This window comes from Cladophialophora psammophila, assembly GCF_000585535.1.
Source record: "Cladophialophora psammophila CBS 110553 chromosome Unknown aczJe-supercont1.17, whole genome shotgun sequence".
Classification (NCBI taxonomy): Eukaryota; Fungi; Ascomycota; class Eurotiomycetes; order Chaetothyriales; family Herpotrichiellaceae; genus Cladophialophora; species Cladophialophora psammophila.
In genome coordinates this window covers 101,069-120,076 of record NW_006912938.1, presented here as the reverse complement: position 1 = coordinate 120,076, position 19,008 = coordinate 101,069, and the positions used below count along the sequence as shown (strand labels likewise).

General features: G+C 52.0%; 7 protein-coding genes across 7 annotated transcripts; 4 read left to right on the top strand and 3 right to left on the bottom strand.

The window, feature by feature from the left end:
* Positions 1-173: 173 nt before the first annotated feature.
* On the top strand, positions 174-2,672 carry A1O5_09649 (uncharacterized protein; the record flags this gene model as incomplete). The annotated part of the gene is made up of 2 exons (XM_007750228.1): positions 174-834; positions 889-2,672. 2 exons carry the CDS (start codon positions 174-176, stop codon positions 2,670-2,672), a joined length of 2,445 nt encoding a protein of 814 aa, XP_007748418.1.
* A 1,017-nt stretch (positions 2,673-3,689) lies between these two features.
* Positions 3,690-5,739, bottom strand: A1O5_09648 (uncharacterized protein; the record flags this gene model as incomplete). The annotated part of the gene is made up of 3 exons (XM_007750227.1): positions 3,690-4,378; positions 4,482-4,598; positions 4,680-5,739. 3 exons carry the CDS (start codon positions 5,737-5,739, stop codon positions 3,690-3,692), a joined length of 1,866 nt encoding a protein of 621 aa, XP_007748417.1.
* A 2,452-nt stretch (positions 5,740-8,191) lies between these two features.
* On the bottom strand, positions 8,192-8,743 carry A1O5_09647 (uncharacterized protein; the record flags this gene model as incomplete). The annotated part of the gene is made up of 1 exon (XM_007750226.1): positions 8,192-8,743. The coding sequence occupies one exon, from the start codon at positions 8,741-8,743 to the stop codon at positions 8,192-8,194; it is 552 nt and encodes a 183-aa protein (XP_007748416.1).
* Positions 8,744-10,934: 2,191 nt separating this feature from the next.
* On the bottom strand, positions 10,935-11,432 carry A1O5_09646 (uncharacterized protein; the record flags this gene model as incomplete). Its single annotated transcript, XM_007750225.1, has 3 exons — positions 10,935-11,105; positions 11,156-11,271; positions 11,321-11,432. 3 exons carry the CDS (start codon positions 11,430-11,432, stop codon positions 10,935-10,937), a joined length of 399 nt encoding a protein of 132 aa, XP_007748415.1.
* Positions 11,433-12,141: 709 nt separating this feature from the next.
* On the top strand, positions 12,142-13,809 carry A1O5_09645 (uncharacterized protein; the record flags this gene model as incomplete). The annotated part of the gene is made up of 1 exon (XM_007750224.1): positions 12,142-13,809. The coding sequence occupies one exon, from the start codon at positions 12,142-12,144 to the stop codon at positions 13,807-13,809; it is 1,668 nt and encodes a 555-aa protein (XP_007748414.1).
* Positions 13,810-14,259: 450 nt separating this feature from the next.
* A1O5_09644 (uncharacterized protein) lies at positions 14,260-15,781 on the top strand (the record flags this gene model as incomplete). Its single annotated transcript, XM_007750223.1, has 2 exons — positions 14,260-14,538; positions 14,588-15,781. 2 exons carry the CDS (start codon positions 14,260-14,262, stop codon positions 15,779-15,781), a joined length of 1,473 nt encoding a protein of 490 aa, XP_007748413.1.
* Positions 15,782-16,706: 925 nt separating this feature from the next.
* On the top strand, positions 16,707-17,960 carry A1O5_09643 (uncharacterized protein; the record flags this gene model as incomplete). The annotated part of the gene is made up of 2 exons (XM_007750222.1): positions 16,707-16,818; positions 16,927-17,960. 2 exons carry the CDS (start codon positions 16,707-16,709, stop codon positions 17,958-17,960), a joined length of 1,146 nt encoding a protein of 381 aa, XP_007748412.1.
* Positions 17,961-19,008: the final 1,048 nt, after the last annotated feature.

Below are 19,008 nucleotides of genomic sequence, written 5' to 3'. Positions count from 1 at the left end.
AAGTGAATTGAATTCAGGTGTTTGTTTTCAGACATCCCATCCCCGCGGGTTCTATGCGAAAAGCACCCTTTCAGACCACATCCACACACGTTATACGGGTCGCCACCCTCCATCTCATGGCCTCATCAGCTTGTCTCAGTTGCTAAACGAGTCATCACGCCGTGCTCCCAAAAATGGCTGCCATCGATTCCCAGCTCTCCGATGGCGGCTGTTCCACAACATCCACCTTTACGACTACAAGAACACCTCTCTCGAGTCACCCTCGTCGTCGGAGTCCCTTGGAATCTGACAGGATTCGTGGCTCCCGAGACCTCCATTCGTGCAACGAGGAACCTACTCGTCGGAATTCTGCCTTTCTCGAAGTTGGCCTTGGCGGTGAAGACGCCATTGTCGACTCTAAATTAAGAAGGGACCCACGGCCAAAACTTCAAGTGCGCTTTCGAAGCGACGTCGATGTTGCCGAAACTGAAGCAATTGACTGGGCTGAATCCTCCCCAAGTGACAGAGCAACTCGTCCGCAAATGTCTCCATCCTTTCGAACAGTGCCCAGATTCCTTTTGTTAGCTCTGGTCCTCTTACTGGTCGTCCCAAGCTTGCACCATTCTCCCCTGTTGATCGCAGGGGCGAATCCTCTGGATCGCACAGCTGGATCGCCGGTGGTGGGATCGTCGCAGCGTGTCAAGAGGGAAGTGCTCCCGGGAAGTGCTAAGAGAGAGAATAGCCCGACAGACGTTTGCAAGAGGTGGTCAGGCCAGAGCGCCCTCGTCAACGGGACACTGTACTATTATGGAGGGAGAGCAACCACGAGTTCTGACCAGACCTCAAATGAATGGAGTGCGTCCCGTCTACATTAGTTTGCGCGTTGGCTGCTGACAATTGATGCAACAGACAATGCTTTCCTAACCCTCGACCTAACAAAACCCTGGCAGATTTCATCACCGTCACTGACAGGCCTGCCAGTGCCGAGTGGACCGCCCGCGGTGTCGCTTGGCTATTTGTGGAATTCCTACGATGCTCTGTATCTCTACGGTGGCGAGTTTTCAGACACGCCCGTTGCGTCTCCTGTTCCGTTCTCCACTTGGGCATATGACATCTCTTCATCGACATGGTCTGAGTTGTCAAATCCGCAAACAAGTTCAGGGCGGAATTCGCAGCCAGCAGGGCAACCAGTCCAGCGTGCTGCAGAAGGAGCTGGAATCTCGGTGCCGAATCTAGGCCGAGGCTTCTATTTCGGAGGGCATCTGGATTTCTTGACCACGCCCGGGTGGTCAGAATCAGTCGCGCGAGTCTATCTTCGAGGCATTCTCGAATACACCTATCCCGGCTACAGCAACGCTGCGGTGAATGGTGGACACACGGCAGGTTCATCGGGCATATATCTCAATATCACCCAAGGTGGTACTCAAGACTCAGCAGGCTTCCCAGAACGTGCAGATGGCCTTCTTGTTTACATTCCCGGATATGGAAAGTCAGGCATCATTCTGGGTCTCGCAGGCGGTACGAATGCGACATTCACTCAGATGAATGTGATTGATGTGTACGATATCGACTCCTCCACCTGGTACAAACAGGCCACGTCAGGACCAACGCCCGATATTCGAGTCAACCCGTGTGCTGTCGCGCTCTCCGCGGCCGATGGGAGCTCCGTTCAAGTCTACATGTACGGGGGTCAGAACCTGCTACCTTATGGCGAACAAAAGCAGTACGACGATATATGGATCTTGACAGTGCCGTCTTTCACATGGATTCAAGTCGACACCAGCAAACAAGCGAATCCTCCAGGCAGGGCTGGGCACATGTGCAATGTTTGGAATGCGCAAATGATAGTCGTCGGTGGATATGTTGGCCAGGATCTATCGTGCGACAGCCCTGGAATCTATGTCTTTAACACCAGCTCCCTTCAGTGGCAAAGCGAATATGTTGCCTTACAGACGGATGACAACCTCAACAGGCACAAGAGCCAGCAGGACGATCCTTCAGCGCTGCAAGGGTCATTTGGATACTCAGTCCCAGAAGAAGTGCAGTCTGTCATTGGGGGGAATGCTGTGGGAGCTGCTACTGTCTCTGCCCCAGCTCAGTCGGCCACTCAAGGTCCGTTGGCAACGGGAACACCGCGCATTTACACGGTCACTCAATCTGGCGGGTCTGTAGCCACCGAGACCGCGGCGCCTACCGGAACGAGTGGCACTAATGGCGGTGGTGGCCCTGGTAGCAGCACTGAAAACAAGGGGTCCTCGAGCGGAACCAACATTGGAGCCATCGTCGCTGGTGTCATTGCGGGAGTCCTTGCTGTTGTGGCGGCCTATCTCGCATTCTGCGTCTGGCTCTATCGCAAGCAGCTTAAGATCTACCAAAACCACGTGGCCATGGCACAAAGACAGGATCTGGCTGGTGATCCCAGATTCATTGGCGCCGGATTGGCGGGAGGTGCGAGGTACACGGACAAAAGTCAATCGAGCGACAGCCGCCACAGCGCAGACAACCGCAGTGGAAGTAGCGGAGGGCGCGCCAATCAGTTATCGAGCAACAATCCTTATCGAAACGTACCTGGGGGCGCTGGATCAGCAACAGCGGCGAGTAGTACGGAAGACCTCATGGCAGGTCAAGAGCCCAGTTTCTTGGGGGTGGTATTGAACCCCAGACGAAGTTTGAGGGTGGTGAACAAAGACTGAGGCTGTGGAATTGAAACTTGGTTTTATGATTCGATGATTAGTTGAAACGGCATTTCGAAGAGAAGCACACGATTTTAAGGGGCATCAGCACATGCATGGACACATAATAAATGCGGACTGGCCATGTACCTTCGCTTCTGTATATACCCACTGGGCAGTTGATGAATTTGATGAGAATCTTGGAGAATGAATCTCACTCGCATCTTGCGCAGACGTGAAGCTGATGCTCTCGCCACCGACTCCGGCACCAGTCTCAACTGCGACTCCCCTTTGCAAGTGCTTTCTCTAATCGGAGCATGGTGTTCGTGTCCGCGTGAGTGTTGACGACAAACCCCCTTGCAAGACCTGTGGGCGATAAACTCCTCCCACAGCTATGACGTATTGAAGGCTTCCTGTAGTAACCGCAATTCCTACGCCCTATGTGAGGTCGAGTTCGTTCTCCTTAAAACACTTCAATGCTTCGGGTACATCAGGCCGCAGCAACGTCCTATGCCACGCCCACACCGTAGCTTAGAGTTCATTCGCCTCGTAGATCGAAGGTGACTTCTACTTATAACGAAAGTTTCGGCTACCTTTTGGAAATGGCGGTGCTTCGTCCTTCATCCATGCTGTTGGCTGTATATAAACAGAGCGGCGGCTACCTTGTCGATACGTACCGAGTATTGAGCACGCTCTTCCCATGCCATTGCTTGCCCCAACGCCATGCTAATGACCATTCTTCTCCTAATCAAGTCCCTATTGTGCTCCTTTTCCAACCGTGTCCGCCATGTGGCGGGGGGAGTCGAATCTATCTTTCCCTCATCACCACCGTCTGAACGCCATGTCTAATGCCGGTCTATACTTGCGGTGCATGACTGTGCAACGGCGGTCCCCAACCCCCCTGGACCGTCTTTCAAAATCAACAGACTCGTCGCTCTCGGATCATCGCTCTCACGCTGGTTGGTATGTTTCAAGTCGGATCGATCGTTGTCATTTATCATCGTAAGCAGCTGCTCGTCCTTGCCAGGGGACGCGTCATTAAACCGTCTCCTTCCCAGGTCCCAGGCCTTGTATGCAATTTAATGTCTCCTGCCCGGCAACCTCCAGATTCTTCTCATCATCCAAACGACTCCGGACTCTGACCAGCTCATTCCTGGCCTCCTTTGTCTCCTCTTCATCGCCGCTCATCACCGCGATGCGTAGCCTCTCCTCGGCCTTTCTCCGCTTGCGTTCTTGGCGTTCTTCGTCTTCCCGCATTTGGCGGATCAATGTGGACTTCTCTCTTATACGGTTGCCGTACCGGTAGAAGAGGAAGGGGATCGGGATAATGATGACTTCGAGGATCCCGAGTAGTGTTCCTGCCCAGTTGGGACCAAGGGCGCGATACATTGCTGGCCCAGCTAGGGGCAACGTTCCACCCAAGAAGGATCTCATCACGGCGTTGCCTGCCATCGCGCTTGCCGCGTAGATTCCATAGCTGTACGCGAGGTAATTTCCCGCATAGATGAAAACGGCTCCGTTGCCGAATCCAAAGGGGATACCCGCAGCAATGGAGATGGCCCAGTGGATCTTCGTGGGGTAACATGTCCATGCGAACCACAATTCGCCGACGGGGACCAGCACGGCAGCGATGCACACGATGCTCATCATTGCCTCGGGTGGCACGTTTCCATCTTGGTCCCGCTTGTGCGAATTGATGAGTTTGCGGATGGGCGATGCGCTACAGACTGCCAACATCAGTTAGCCTGTAGCAGTGTTGAACAAAGGATACAATAATAAGAATAATTCCGGCATTAATGGAACTGCCATTCAGTGACGCAAAGCACTCACTAATTGCCATCGTACCAATCCCAATCCCAAGGAAAGAGAGGCCGCTGATGCCAGTGGACCAGCCGCGCAGTTCGGTGAAGACGATGGGGTAGGCAACGAAACATAGATAGAGGATGCCTGGGGAGGTGATTAGTCGGCGGTCGTCAAGTGTTACGGGGGCATGGCCACCAAGGAAAAAGAAAGGGGGAAACCACGAACCATAGACGATGGAGATGTAAAGATTCCAGAAAATGCAGATTTTCTCTTGAACGGCCATGATGAAAGGGCGTGACAGGTTGATCTTCATCAGCTCGACAAATCCGACTCGAATATCGTAACGGCTCCAGTACCTTTCATCGTCATGAACTCGTCGCAAGTTCTTCGCTCGCCGCTGCAGCAGGACCGGGGCATAGGTCTCTTTCAGAAGTATCAGTAAAACAAATGCGCAGCCCCCCCAGATCATGGCGATCCAATTAGTCCATCGCCAGCCTAGGTATTCAGTCACGAAGCCTCCGATGGTCGGACCAACCACAGGGCCGTTCATTGGCCCAATCGACCAGATAGAGAAGGCGGTCGCCCGATACTCATCCGAGACCAAATCCGCAATCGATCCAGGCGCATTGGCTATCATGGCACTTCCAAAAACAGCGCCGAAAAACCTGGTGATAATGACGGTCTGCAAGTCTGTAGCAACGGCTGTAGGGAGGACAAGAACTGTGAAAATGGCCATGCATATAGTATATACGGGTTTTCGACCATACGTCTCAGCAATTGGGGCGAGAAGTAGGGAACCTACCGCCAGCCCGAAGAGATAGGTCGTGACACCAAGGGTGGCAATAGGTTCCGACTTGACGCCAAATTCTTGCATCATGGCATCCATACCCGAGGTGTATGAGGTCGAGTACATGACCACTCCCAGTGTGCCAAACGATATCGTGAAGATGGCAAAGGATTTGTACCATATTGACCAATTTCTAGGATTTCCAGGATCATCGGGATCAAAGTCGACTTCAAACGACGGATCTAACGTGAGGTCGGTGCCGTGAGTGGTTATTCTTGTCGCCGTTCTTGTGGCAGATTGTCTTGAGGCTTGAGTAATAGTGAGTGTCAGGGCTCGTTCATCATTATCGGAGTCGGATCTGGAGACAGAGGACGTGGGAGACTGTTCAGTAGTCGGTGAATAGAATTCCTTGTGAATCGGAGTCTGTGGGGAAGCACAGTGACTGTTTGGGTATTGGGAGATGACGACTGGTGGGAGGGACTTTTCTGAATCTGACATTGTGGGGGACAGGGATCTGTTGCGTGGGATGGGCTTGAAATAGTAAAAAAAAGAGCAAGTCCCAGAAGCCGAAGCAGTTTTTGTCTACTTGGTAAAAGAACCATCAAAGGTCATCCAAAGCGAGAATATGGTGAAAAGGAGGAACACAGAAGGCGAAGAACGAACGAGCCGAGTTGGAAAATTCCGCGCCGTTTCTTGCGGTGTACTTACAACAGATGAAGAAAGGGCGTATACTGGCTGAACTCTCGGAATGAGATGCCGTGCAGACCAGTCATGGTAGAGCCCAGGCTTTTCCAAGCGGGGCGGCCAGGCATGGAAGATGGACGAGCGGCAACCGTACAAAGACGGAGAAGGGGGAAGAAAAAAAAGAGAGAGTCGATGTGTGACAAAAAGCGGTGGTAGAGCGCAACATGCCACTCACTGTCAACGACTTTGACCCATGCGTGCGCCGTGCCACCAGATGCCATGGCCCTCGCCCTCGCCCTCGCCCTTGCCTTTTGCCTGATAGTCAATCGATGGTGGGGTTGTCGCTGAAATCCCATGTTCGCGCCATGGTCCATGATTTTTAAGCAGAGACAAGCAAGACGAGGCCTTTGATGGCTCGCACCAATCAGCGGCTGTGTTGGCTCGCGGCTCCCTTGTATCATGCCGGTATCGTGCCTCGGGGAAAAAAGTGACGGAAGTGACGGTGTTGTGGTCATTTGCCGGATCTTGTTGACAAGGACAAGGGCGCAGTAGTGGCTTGGGAGTGAGATGACGAGGTCAGACACTCCATCTTCCTGTTCCTAACTAGACTATTAGACACGATGGTCGCACGTAGTGGCAAAGAAGAAGTTCTCCACCATTAGATCGAACGTGCCCTTCATTTTTGAAGAGCATGTTGATGACCTTGCGAGATGGTTGGGCAAAAGAGGTGAACCAGGTGTTGGGACTCACGGCGATGCCATCCGTGGACTCGGCAATTGCCCCCTGCAACTAGCCTGGTGGCCCTGCTCGAACAAATTTGCATAGCCGGTTCATCTTTGCCACAAAGGCGGACTAGCAGAATTTCCATCAACTCGGCAAAGGGAAGGTCCAACTCCAACTCGGTGAACGGATGAAAAAAGCTCTGCTGGACGCCTCATCCTATCGTCAAGTGATTGGGCCGTCGGCGGGACGTGGGTTATATTTCTGACTACCAGCTCGCCCATATTTGGAGAGTGGATGCCGTCACAATAGATGTTGACCCTTGTGCGCCTTTCCTGAAGAGCGTGCTCTCACACCAGTTGTGGCTGAATTACTGCGGAAGCCAAGCAAGATATTTGGTGTGTCGCAGTTCGAAGGAGGCCATGAGCAGATCCAGTCCTATGGGACCAGGAAGAGAGCACTAGCCTCCGGCCATTGTAAGAAGGGCGTACAGCAGGGACAAGGTTGCGAGACATCAGCATCCCCTTTTGAAGCAATACGCTGTACCGGGTAGAGGATTGCTGCTTCGTGCCACGGGACTGTGAAGCCTTGCGAGCTATATCATTCCAGAATTGAAGACGAATGAGTGCTGCGATCCGTGCTTTTGTCCTGCCCTGGGCAACGAGTTCGGGACTACGAAGAGCTCTTCCACAGTGACCTCGCCGCAGGATTTTATTCGTTCATTTTTATGGGCACTTGTATCGACTGGCACACCAGCATCCTGAACTCGGTCTCTGACAGGATTCCCTCCATCTTTGGCATCGAATCATCTCTAGCATTGCGATGTAACATGAGGACAGCGAACATTAGTTACCTTACTACCAAGCCTGTCTCATGCCTGACCATGTCATTAATTTTGCGTCTCAGCTTATCGATTATAGTCAGAGCCTTATTCTCCTCCACTGACCCTCATATTTCACCGTCCAGAAACGCATCGCATATGATCGAAGATTTCCCTTCCCGTCTGTTTCGATCAAGCCACGCGATGAAGCGTTCGGGAGAAGTGAAATCCATCATCGAAGCGTATCCGAGAGCTGCAAGATTGGCCTCCCAAAGGTCAATGTTGAAGAGAACCGGTGTAAATCTGCCTATTCTGCACTGTGCAAATGGTGATGGCTCAGCGAGCAGGGCAGTCCTGGGCATTTAAATCCAACTTCGACGGCAGAGGATCCGGCAACTCCGCCTTGGCTTGCGAACCTGATTTGGCAGACGTAATGTCGAAGGAAGTATAGACGAATCTCAAAAGGTTTCCTCACTTACTCGATAGTGACTTCACAATCAAATAATGCTTCTCTCAAGAATTGACTTCCGTGTCGCCCGGGGTCCGCTCATTGATCATGGCCGAGAATGAGGTGGGTTAGGATGGTGAACGGCCATACAGTCATCATAGCACCATGGCCCCTTTTACCGAGGCCATTTGAACTTGATGTCTCCAAATGCGTCCGAAGGAGGGTTGGTGACCAGAAATAAAAGGGAGGATTAACGTAAGCAGAGTCCCGAGATGTTCTCATCTCTTCCAAACACCCTTTTCATCCCTTTTCCAACGCCCGCCGATCGGGATATGAACCCTCGCTGGCCGCGGCTGATATCCACCATCACTCACAGCAGCAACCGAAAGAATCCTGACGGCCTGTTGGTCGAGCTCCGATGGTGGTCTTCCAATGTTCTTCTTATCCTTCTCCGTGGGCGTCGATTGTCCCGAGACTTGATTGTCTAGGACTTCGCCTTCGATGATATTCGTGTCCAGTGTGGGAACTTTCCGCTGCCGCCATTCGTACCGCATTTTCTCCCACTCATCCGGTTCGTCGGCCTCATCCCCACTGATAATACGCGTGAGTCCAGACAATTCTGTCTTATTTTGTATTGCATGCAGAGAGGGTGGTCCAGAGTGCGGACGTCTCATTTCCTGTTCTCCAGCACTAACATGCATGAGGTTTTGGGCACCCCCGAGTTGTTGAGCTGGGGCAGATTCTCTGCGCACGTTCTTGTATCTCGGGTCCAACGTCAATTTAGTCTTGACAGCGGCTGCGTGTCGGGAGGTGAGGATAATCTGATCCATATCTTTCTTTTCCTTCTTCTCTCTCCTGCTAAATAGCCTGCTGAATCCTCTGGAGGACGACTTGGTAGAGGAATGTAGGGGAATAGAGCTGGCGCGGCTTCGATCCATATTATTCATTGCACTAAACCATCCTGGCTCGGATTTGCGAGATGACGAAGAGGCGTTGCTGCTGTTCCGCGACAACGAAGGTGAAGTCATTCTGAGATGCTCAGTTGAATGTCTTCGGTCAGGGACGCCGCGATTCGGGCTCTCAAGGAAGGCAAAAGCGGATGCCATTTTGCGACTTGTCTAAGTTGCTGGGAGAGGGGAATGAGAGAGTGCGCAATGGCGGATATCCTATACGTCACACCAAAAGCAAGGAATGAAGATAACGGTCACACAAGGATCGAAGACAGAGGGAACTGTATGCACCTACGAGCGACTTGGTCTGGGTGACTACAGTAGTTCACATATCTGATATCAAAAAGATGTCAGGAGAGGAGGCGCATGGTTAGGTGGTTTGGGTGGTTAGCAATATCCAATTGGAAAGGTGAGAAGTGAGCATGTGGCGGTTGTAGGAGAAGCCGTCGACTCATCAATACTAGATTGGCTTTAGGCATGGATTAGGTTGCAGCAGGGAGAGAAAAATGTTGTTCGGCGGGAGGAGTTTGTTGGTGAGTACGAAGGACTCCGTACTATTGGAATTTCTACGCCCCGCTTGGCCCCGCGCTGCCGACGCCACCCTTGCACATTGCCAGGACCCGCTCGCCGGTGCGGCGGTACGTGCGGGGCCACCAGTCCAATAGAAGAATAACTGAGCTAAAGAGGAGCTCAACGACGACGTGGTCGCTATATTGAACACAGCTGGCGGCGGAGGTGGAAGGACAGAGTAACTCTGTTTCCAAATGGCCAAGTCAAACGGAATACTTATTGCCAATGAAGGCCACCTCCGCTCTAACACGGAAGGACTTGGAATCGCATGGTTCAGATACACTTTGGCCAGGACCATCAAACCGACCGTGACCGGACAAGCCGTGCCACCGTATAGCACGATGAAGACATAGGAGGACATAGCCTACCGATATACTGTCGATTCTGTGAGACAGGTTCTGCAAATACGTCAGGGTTTGCTGAAGGAGGGAGATCTTGAGTAACAGAGCGGGAAATGAGCTTTTTTGCCTGGCTGGGATGCTATGATGTATGTCTGGTTTCAATTGACGACTGGTACTAAGTACATACTCTTGACATGGCTACATCCCGTAACTGCCACGGCTTCATTGTCGCGAGGCACCGAGATGGTTGCTTCCGAGGGGTCACTGCATGTAAAGCCTTCTGTAAGGTGGTTAGCGATGACTGAAAATGGTGGTAGTGGTGCCTACGATATGCTCGCTTCATTCAGTTCCCAAATACTCCCAGAGTGCGATGGCTTTGCCATTGACGAAGATATCCACCTTGTTGAGAATTAGTTGCGACGCAAAAAAATAGTTTGAATGGAAGGAGGAGGTGTGCGGTGGAGATTCTTACTATCTGACTCAATGACCTACTCGCTGCTCAATATGTAGTACGTGAGGCCCAGTCGAAGGTTCCGTCAATGCTCAGCTGACACTCCTTCCCCCACTTTCTAGGATCATGTAACTGTCATGGTCGCTTTTCTAAATACAGACAGCTGTTGTTATGAGTGAATGTCTCCTTCAGCCCAGTAGCGAGAGACACCTGGTTTGATACATAGGAGCACGTCTTTAATGGACTATGCCACTGATTTCGCACAACCAATTTGTAGGTGCGCTTGAATTGAAGGTCGGCTAGGCTCCAGATCGGCGGCTCAGTGTTAGAATCCAGTCGGTTGCGAAATCGATTCTCAAGAGCATCAATCTACATCAACCTTGGTCTGCGCACTACGAATGGTGAGCACTGAGACTCGAATGGTGGATGCCGGAAGAAAGCATTTATTAATCTCGTATGAAAAGTAAGTGCCCATTTGTAACAGAGAACATGTCCAGGTTTGCGGCTTTTTCAAGGAACCAAACAATATGTTGTGTCCTGCTGAGAGTATTGTGGAGGTTCTCTAAACTGATAGAGCCATACTTCGTCAACTGAGTGTAATGTAGTCTCAACTTGAGGATTCCTCAATCGCGAAGCAGACTGCGGGCGGAAATGTACAAGGTTGGTATTGCACCAACGCCAACCCCAGCAGCATCAGAACATTTTGACCTTACTTGCTGCCACCAAACCAGCTGCTTATTCCACTCTTTGCCTTTGCGGCCTTTTCTTCCACGGTCTTATCGAACTTGTCGATGGTACTGTTGATCTGACTGCCTGTCTTTTGACTAACCTCTTTTGCTTTTGCTTCGGCTTCGGAGAGTTTGGCTTTGGCATCAGCGGACTACGAGCCGTCAGAATCTCAGTCGCAGGGTAAAGCGAGGTGCAGCTCACAGCTTGGTCAAACTTCTGGCTGGCTTGAGAAGCGACGGCTTCGCCTTTCTTCTCTGCCTCCTTTTCTTTGCCCGGAATCTCACTCTTTATCTGGGATGAGAGCTTGGAGGCATCGGCTGTCCATTGTTTAGTGACCTCCAGCATTGAGGCAATGAGCGGTCCTACCTTCGAAGTTCTTCTGAGCAACCTTGGGACTGCCACCCGCATTATAAAGATAGTATCCAACTCCGCCAGCTAGGGCTAGGCCGGCGATGGTGAGTCCGCGGCTCGATGACATGATGGGGGAATATCGGGTCTGCTGAAGTGATTCAGGAACGGAGGATGTCTGCAACGTGAACAGCTTGAATGGTGACTGAGTTGAGGAGTGACGATACTCAGAGAAACTGCGAGAATGCTAGGTACGAGATGGGCCTCGGAGCAATTGGTGAAGGGGACTCAGCGTTCAACACACCCCGTAATGGTAATGGGTGGTATGATTGCAGCTGCGCAGGAGGAGGTCGAAGCTGGCATTGCAACAACTCCGCCAGCAAGTGGTGCAGGCCGTGCAGGTGCATGCAGGTGGTCGGCGGCAGTGACATCATTGGCGGCATGGGAAAATGCCCTTCATCAGGCTTCCCCGCGTCATCTGAGGGACCAGCCCACCAGCCAGACCATCCCGGTCAGCCACACAAAATCCTGCTCGCCCGCGCCGACGACGTAAACAGTGCTGCAGCTGCAGCCACCAGGCTGCACGGGTGCTTGACGGCCTTCATTCTTACCCTCGCAGATCCCACGCACCAGAGTATACCTCTATACGTATAGTCTAGCACATCATTTCGTCTTTCCCTTTTACCATTACCTCCTCGTCGAGAAAAATCCCAGAAACCAACTTTGGTGCAGGTCCTCAAGTGGAAATTCTAGCTCTCTGTGGCCGCCTAGCCTTGAATTGAATTTGGAGTCGAAGGCCGTTGAGTTCGATTGCGGGCCCTACAGAAAGCTCCAGAGGCATGTCAGAAAATGTCTCCAAGATCCTGACTCGCATCACCACCTATGATGGGTCTGCAGCAGATTCCTATGATCATGAAATCTCTCTCACCGATACCACCCACTCCGCCAACGAGCCCCAATCCCATCACGAGCCTCGATCGAGCTCTCCAAGTTCGAGCACAAGGCAATTGGCAAAAAAGGGAACGAGAGAATGCTTGAAGGAACATCTCAGCCGACGAAAGTATGCCAAATATCAACAGGACCGCTACCACTCCAAGACTAGCAGCGTTGTCACAGCCGAGGAACCCTCGTCGCAATCTGCATCAACTCAACACGCGCAACAGGCCGAGACAGAGGCTGGAACACAAAAGGTGGACTTCGCGCATGCTGAATCTGTCGAAAGAGGACGAAGGAGCGCAGGAAAGAGGAGGCGAGAGTCTAGAAAGCTCAAAGAGGAAATCCACGAGATCGACATTCTCTATGAAAATCAGCGTGGGTGGTTCTTCTGTGGCATCCCTCTTTATTCGCATTCATCTCTCCTGCCGCCGGATCCTAGCCCATGGACGACCAAGGATCTAAAGGATTCAGCCGTCAACATCACCAATGCTCAGGTGCCTGACCCGACCTGGGAATGGGCATGGAACAACTGGTATGTCGATATGAGCCACGATGTGGACGAGCAAGGCTGGCAGTATTCTTTTGCTTTTGGACATACTTGGACCTGGCATGGTACGCATCCTTGGTTCCACTCATTTGTCCGACGGAGACGATGGCTACGGAAAAGAGTGAAGCGTGATGTGGAAGGCAGATTCGGGAGGCCTGGAAGCATGAGTGACGCCCACCATCTGACCGGCGATTACTTCATCATCCATTCAAAGCGAGATCGTAGTCCGATCAGTGCTGCTGACGGCGTCGGTAAAATCGCCCGACCATCAAGCTTCATCAGCTTTCCAAGCATCATTGATCAGGAGGAAGCACCGGAAGAGATCAAAGACATTGCAACCTTGCTGAAGGCACTCAAACTTGCACCGATCGACCGAGAGAAGATTGTGGTGGTCAAGAAATTCGTCCAGCAAGGCAAAGAGGACTTGGTCTACCTCAAAGACCATATCCCAGATATTATGTCGTTTCTCGTGTTCCAGAATTCCAGGAGGCAGCTTCTTTCATACCTTAAGAAGACGGCAAACGAAGCGCGCCAGCATCGACAGAGCCACGAGGAAGAGAATAAACCAGAAAGTGATGCTGAAAGTCGAAGGATCGACAATCTTCTCGCTGCGGTCGAGGCTGCTGATGCCCAAGTTGGAGCTCTTGAATATTGGAGCGACAGGAAGCATGTGTTCAAGACCGACGATGCCCAAAGTCTGGCCACACGACCAATAGCCACCATATTCGATCAACCAGCTCCGAAGCCCAAGACAGACGACGACCCCGTTGAAGAGATCAAGGGAATACCCGAAAAAGCTGACATCGAGGAGGGAAACACGCAGTCCATATTCAATTCCGAACGGCAATCGTCAATTGAACAGGAGGAGGGGCAGGGGCAGGGGCAGGAGCAGGAGCAGGAGCAAGAGCAGGACATAGATGACAAGGGTAAAGGCCGGGCATATGAGAGCGAGGACGATCAAGTGGAGCAAGACTCGACGCCACGATTGGGATCGGATGATGTTTATGTTCCAGACCAAGACTAGTGGTCTGGGAGATCGAGGTGTATTGTCCACTAGCGCAGGCGTTGACTCGGACTGCGGACAGCATGGAATATTAGTACCTAGCTATGTACCGAGTACTCGGTATGGAACAAGTAATAGTCGGTACCTCGTAATATGGAGTACTTCGTATTGGATGCGCCGAGGCTGCCAATTCCTGGTTCGATAACCGGTGGCTGGGGAGCTAATATAACCTTATTTGGTTAGGCTAATGCGGGTCGCGCCCTGACGCGACTTCTGCTCTCCCCATAAATGAGCGCAGGAACAGTTGAACTCCAGAATTCTCCTGGAAGTGCATTCAGACACGCAGAAAAAGGTCAGACCGTGGAACAATTGTTGTTTTTGTTGCTCTCCATCTCTACCCTCTGGCTCTCGCTCTCGCAGTTTCAATCTTGGTGTTCACTTCGTGGTCGCGCCTTCCCTCCCAAGCCCGCCATGGCTCATTCCGTACGTGGAAGTTCAACTCGAGTCAGCAAACGACAAGCCACCGTCGACATCCATGCAAAAGTCCTCAAAATCTCGAAAGCTTCCAAAAGCCCAAGAACTTCCGCAGGCTTGAAGTCGAAATTGGGAGAGGGGGTTCTGAAACCTGTGGTCTATACTAAAAAGAGCGTCAAGCATGTTCCACTTCCAAAGCGCAAACGTGATGCAGTCCAGGATGACAGCGAGAACGAACTGGATGGGGTCTATACCACCAGGATCATCTCGAAAAAGGTCTGGAAACTTGGGATGGCTTATGTATATGGTGCTAATATCGCTTCAGCCCAAGCTGCAGCTACCGACGCCTCTGTCCAGCCAGCGCCAAGAGCGAAAAGAGTCCATTGACATGGAGTTCTCCCCAACAATGACCTTCCGGCAACTTTCTCTGGACACCGATAATTCTGAGCCAGTTCCGCAGACGCTTCCACCAGTTTTGCAGGACTTTGTGTCCTTGCACGCAGCCTTCCTCAAGGCATTTGCCATCCACATTGTACATAACGGCCAATCCACGCCGGCCGATTTGGGTAGCCTGATGGGTTCTGTCACCCGGCTTTGGAAAAAACACACCGTCACCAAGGAAGATATTCAACGCATGTTGGCCATCTATGAATTGGACGTCTCAACGCATTTCAGCGGTCGCCTCCTCAACCACCAAGAAGGTCCATTTAAGCTCACGATGGTGGGTGCCGATTTCGTCCGCTACAATGTCGAGTACGTTGGTGCCGGCAGCAAGAGACCCGTCGACCCCCGCTGGGATGAATACGATCTCCAAAAGCTATATGAAGCGGAAATCGAGGCCTGTTGGATTTCTCAACGGAGCAACTCTTCCTGTTGGCTCCATGGCGCGATTCGAAACTTTCCTCGTCTGAACTTTGCCGTCGGCATCGAGACACAAGTACGAAAAGCCAAAGCTGAGAGCGCCCGAAGGGAGATCCTGGGTCTATCATCACAAGCACAAAATCAGGCAGGAGCCCAGTTCCCGATGCACATGAATGACAACTCTGAAAACAAAGAGACTAGCACGCCGCAAATTGTGAAGGATCGGACACTATCCCTCCTAGATCGCGTTAGGGCTAGAGCACTTGTCAATTCTTCCATGACACCCCGGACGGCGGAAGCTACTTTTCGGCGCTACGCTCTCGGCCGTATCGCAGAGGTCGTGGAGATCCTTCGAATGAAGCAACAGCGCAAACTAAGCACAAACTTCGTGTCGTGCGTCCATTCGAGCCCGGGCAAGGTTCGAGGCAAGGTGTCTTTTAGCATGAACCAGTTGATCAATGACATCAAAACCAGTCTGGCCGTTCCGATTGGGGACGCAGAACTCAGAATGTGCATCCATATACTTGAAGATGAGGTACCGGGAATATGGGTGTCCGTTTATACTATAGGAACGGTTGAAAGCGTTATTCTTAATGGACCAGGACTGAGTGGTGTTGAGATCAAGAAGATCCTCGACGAGAAGGAGGGCTCGAGCTGAGGAACAGCCCAACTGTACTGTACAGAAAAATGAAACTCTGGCGTCCAGTGGAGGATTCTAATTTTGCTGTTAGAAGGTTGTTTTGAGGCAATTTGAACTTGAGATATCGGCGGCGAGGAGCAATTGCTCTGAAGGATTTGTCCAAGATTGGAGGCGTAGATAAATCAATGGATCAACCCGAAGAGTCTACAACCAATTATCAAGGGATGGGAGGAGCTCTTGGTAACCCGTCGGCATAGAGCAGAGGGAGAGAGGGAGAGGGAGAGGGACGGCCGCAGTGCCTACAGCGCAGCCGAGCCATTCGCTGCATCATGAAAAATAAGAAAAATACTTTGATGCAAACAACAAAATGCTTGTCCAAGCCTTTCCGGCGTTCAAGTGAAGCCTTGTACCTCCTACAGCCTTGTGAGGTGCGCAACTCCGCAGTGAGACCTGATCTGGCCCAACTTCGAAGGGCTCTACCGATGATGAGCAGAGATGACGTGCCAGGGATCTCCCACTGACATTGCCGCAAGCATATGCCATTGTATACGTTGTCGAATCTCGCTGCCGTCTCCAAGCGAAATGCTGAAATTATGCACCGTTTTGACTGTTCAAGACGAGGCTTATTGATCCGGCGACCGGCCGAAGTCGGCAAATTGATCGAAGGTGTGTCATCGAAGGGCGCTGCTCTTGTGGAACTGCGAGATTAGTTATCTCGTTCGTCCAAGAAGGGTATTTGTTTCCTTCTGATATCCTGATTTCTCTTTATATAATTCGTTCTCGGGTCCTGAATGGAAGGAGGAGATGGATTTGATTTGGACTTGATTGGACTCTTTCGGATTTCAGCATTTTTGGGACTTGGACAGCACATTCTGCTATCGAGCGATCTTCGGGACAGCGTCGCGATATTTACTATTTAGCAGGCCACAGGGATACAGCCACGATGTCTGCTGGAGCACCGGCCGTGGTGCCCGTTAAGGACAACGAACCCATCGTCCTTTGCATGGAAGACATCAAAGCCATCGCAGACTCAAAGCTCCCAGAGGTAGCCAGAGGTAGGTCGTGACCGACTTCTTATCCCTCCTCTCACCAATACACCCATCCCAGCTCATCGTCCATCACCCGTCATCACCGTCACCGTCTAAATTCTGAGCAAATCAAAGACTTCTACAACTCGGGGTCCACGTACCAAACGACCATTGCCGAGAACAGATCCGCATTCTACAAGTACCGTCTCCGCTCGCGCGTCCTCGTCGACGTCTCCGAGTTGTCCACGCAAACAACATGTCTTGGCCGGACGATCAGATTTCCCTTGTGCATATCGCCGGCAGGTCTCCAGGCCATGGCTCACCCAGACGGAGAGGTCGCGACGGCTCGCGCATGTGCGAAAATCGGCGTCAATATGGCAATTTCGAGCTTCTCGAATTATCCGGTGGAAGAAGTCATCCGGGCCTCGAATGGAGGCGTGAATTATGCGATGCAGATGTACACGATGAAAGACCGTTCGTTGCAAGAGCGCATCATCAAGTCGGCCGAAGCTGCGGGTTGCAAGGCTATCTTCCTCACGGCAGACTCGCCCGTGCTGGGTGTGCGGTTCAATGAGTGGCGCAACGACTTCCGCACCCCGGAAGGGCTCGGGTTCCCCGTCCTGGAGTGGACAAGTGAGATGATCCGAAAGCAGACCCACGACAGCGGGTTCACGGCCTTCAACGACGACTCGCACAATTGGGCAAGGGAAATCCAGTGGCTGAGGGAGAAAACCAAGATGGAAATCTGGATTAAAGGCATCGTCACGGCAGAGGACACTGAGCTGGCGATCAAATATGGATGCGATGGCATCCTTGTGAGCAATCACGGCGGACGACAACTCGACGGTGTCCCCGCAACCATTGACGCGTTGGTGGAGTGCGTGGATGCCGCCCAAGGACGCATCCCGATCCACATGGACGGCGGCGTAAGGAAAGGAACAGACATTTTTATCGCGCTCGCGCTCGGGGCTGAAAATGTCTGGGTGGGCAGACCCGCGATTTGGGCACTCGCATACGATGGCCAGAGAGGCGTCGAGAAGATGCTGGAGATGCTGTACGAAGATTTCCGACGGTGTATGGCGCTATGCGGGTGCAACAGCGTCGCCGAGATCAAACGGAGCTGTCTGAGCAGGATCGGATTAGATGGGGTGTTGCGACGCATGGAGTAGGTTCAGAAAGGCAAGTGGCAGAGCCGCCTTGCAAACAGCAAAATGGGTTCGGATACTAGAAACAGAATCAAATACAAATACACGCACAAAGTACGACAGCGGTGTTCGATATTGCACAGCACCGCACAGAAATACACGAACGTGCTCCCTCTTCCTCGAGGCTCTGCCTCCCAGGGGGTTGAAACTTCAGCCTCGACTGCGGCGCGAGTCCGCCAACGGTCCTCCAGCAAGCCAGGATGACCCATGTTGCCCATGCCGCCATGAGACAGACCCGAAACATTCGACGCTTCACACCCCAGTAATTTCAACGGTTCCCGGCTTTCAGATGGGGAAAGTCCATTCAGTCCGTGCCCCGAAGCCAGATCCAAGAGAAGAAAAGAGGAATCTGCATGTCGAATGCTGAAATTTGGTCCTCAAGAGGCATCTTGTTCATTAGATATTAAATTAATAGACTAAATCTTTCGGTTGCGCGTTTCTTGGATTTCCAGCTTCTTCAACTGTCGCTGTCATCGACAGGGAGCTTCTCTCTTCAACCTAGTCCGGGTCATCCATCGCCCTTTCCCTTAGGTCCATCACATCTCGTAACCCAATGAATACTCCGTGCTCCACATAGGTCCCATCAAGATGCAGAACCACCCTGACTGTGATACGAAAGTCATGCATGTCCGTTTTGGGGCACATCTTGACACGTAGCATCGTGGGGGCCCTGGACCGCACGTTGAATGGCTGGGAGCAATGTCGAGTCGAGCAGTGCTTGTTGACACGGATTGCATGGTTGACCCTTGGATGGAAAAATGTCGTGGGGGCGTCGTCTTGTCACAATGGTTGGCTGAACTCCCACGTCCAGACTGCAGCCCTGAACCTGACATTGACCTCACGCTCAAGTGATTTTCCGACAACCTTGTCTCTGTCCAGCTCCGTATCCTCGGACCTCACCCAATCCCTCCGTCCGACAGGCCCTAGAAGCGAATGCAAAATCCGGTCCTTCCTCTTTCTTGCCTTTCCCATATCCTGTGTGGAACCAAGCGAGTGGCATATCGGTCGTAAG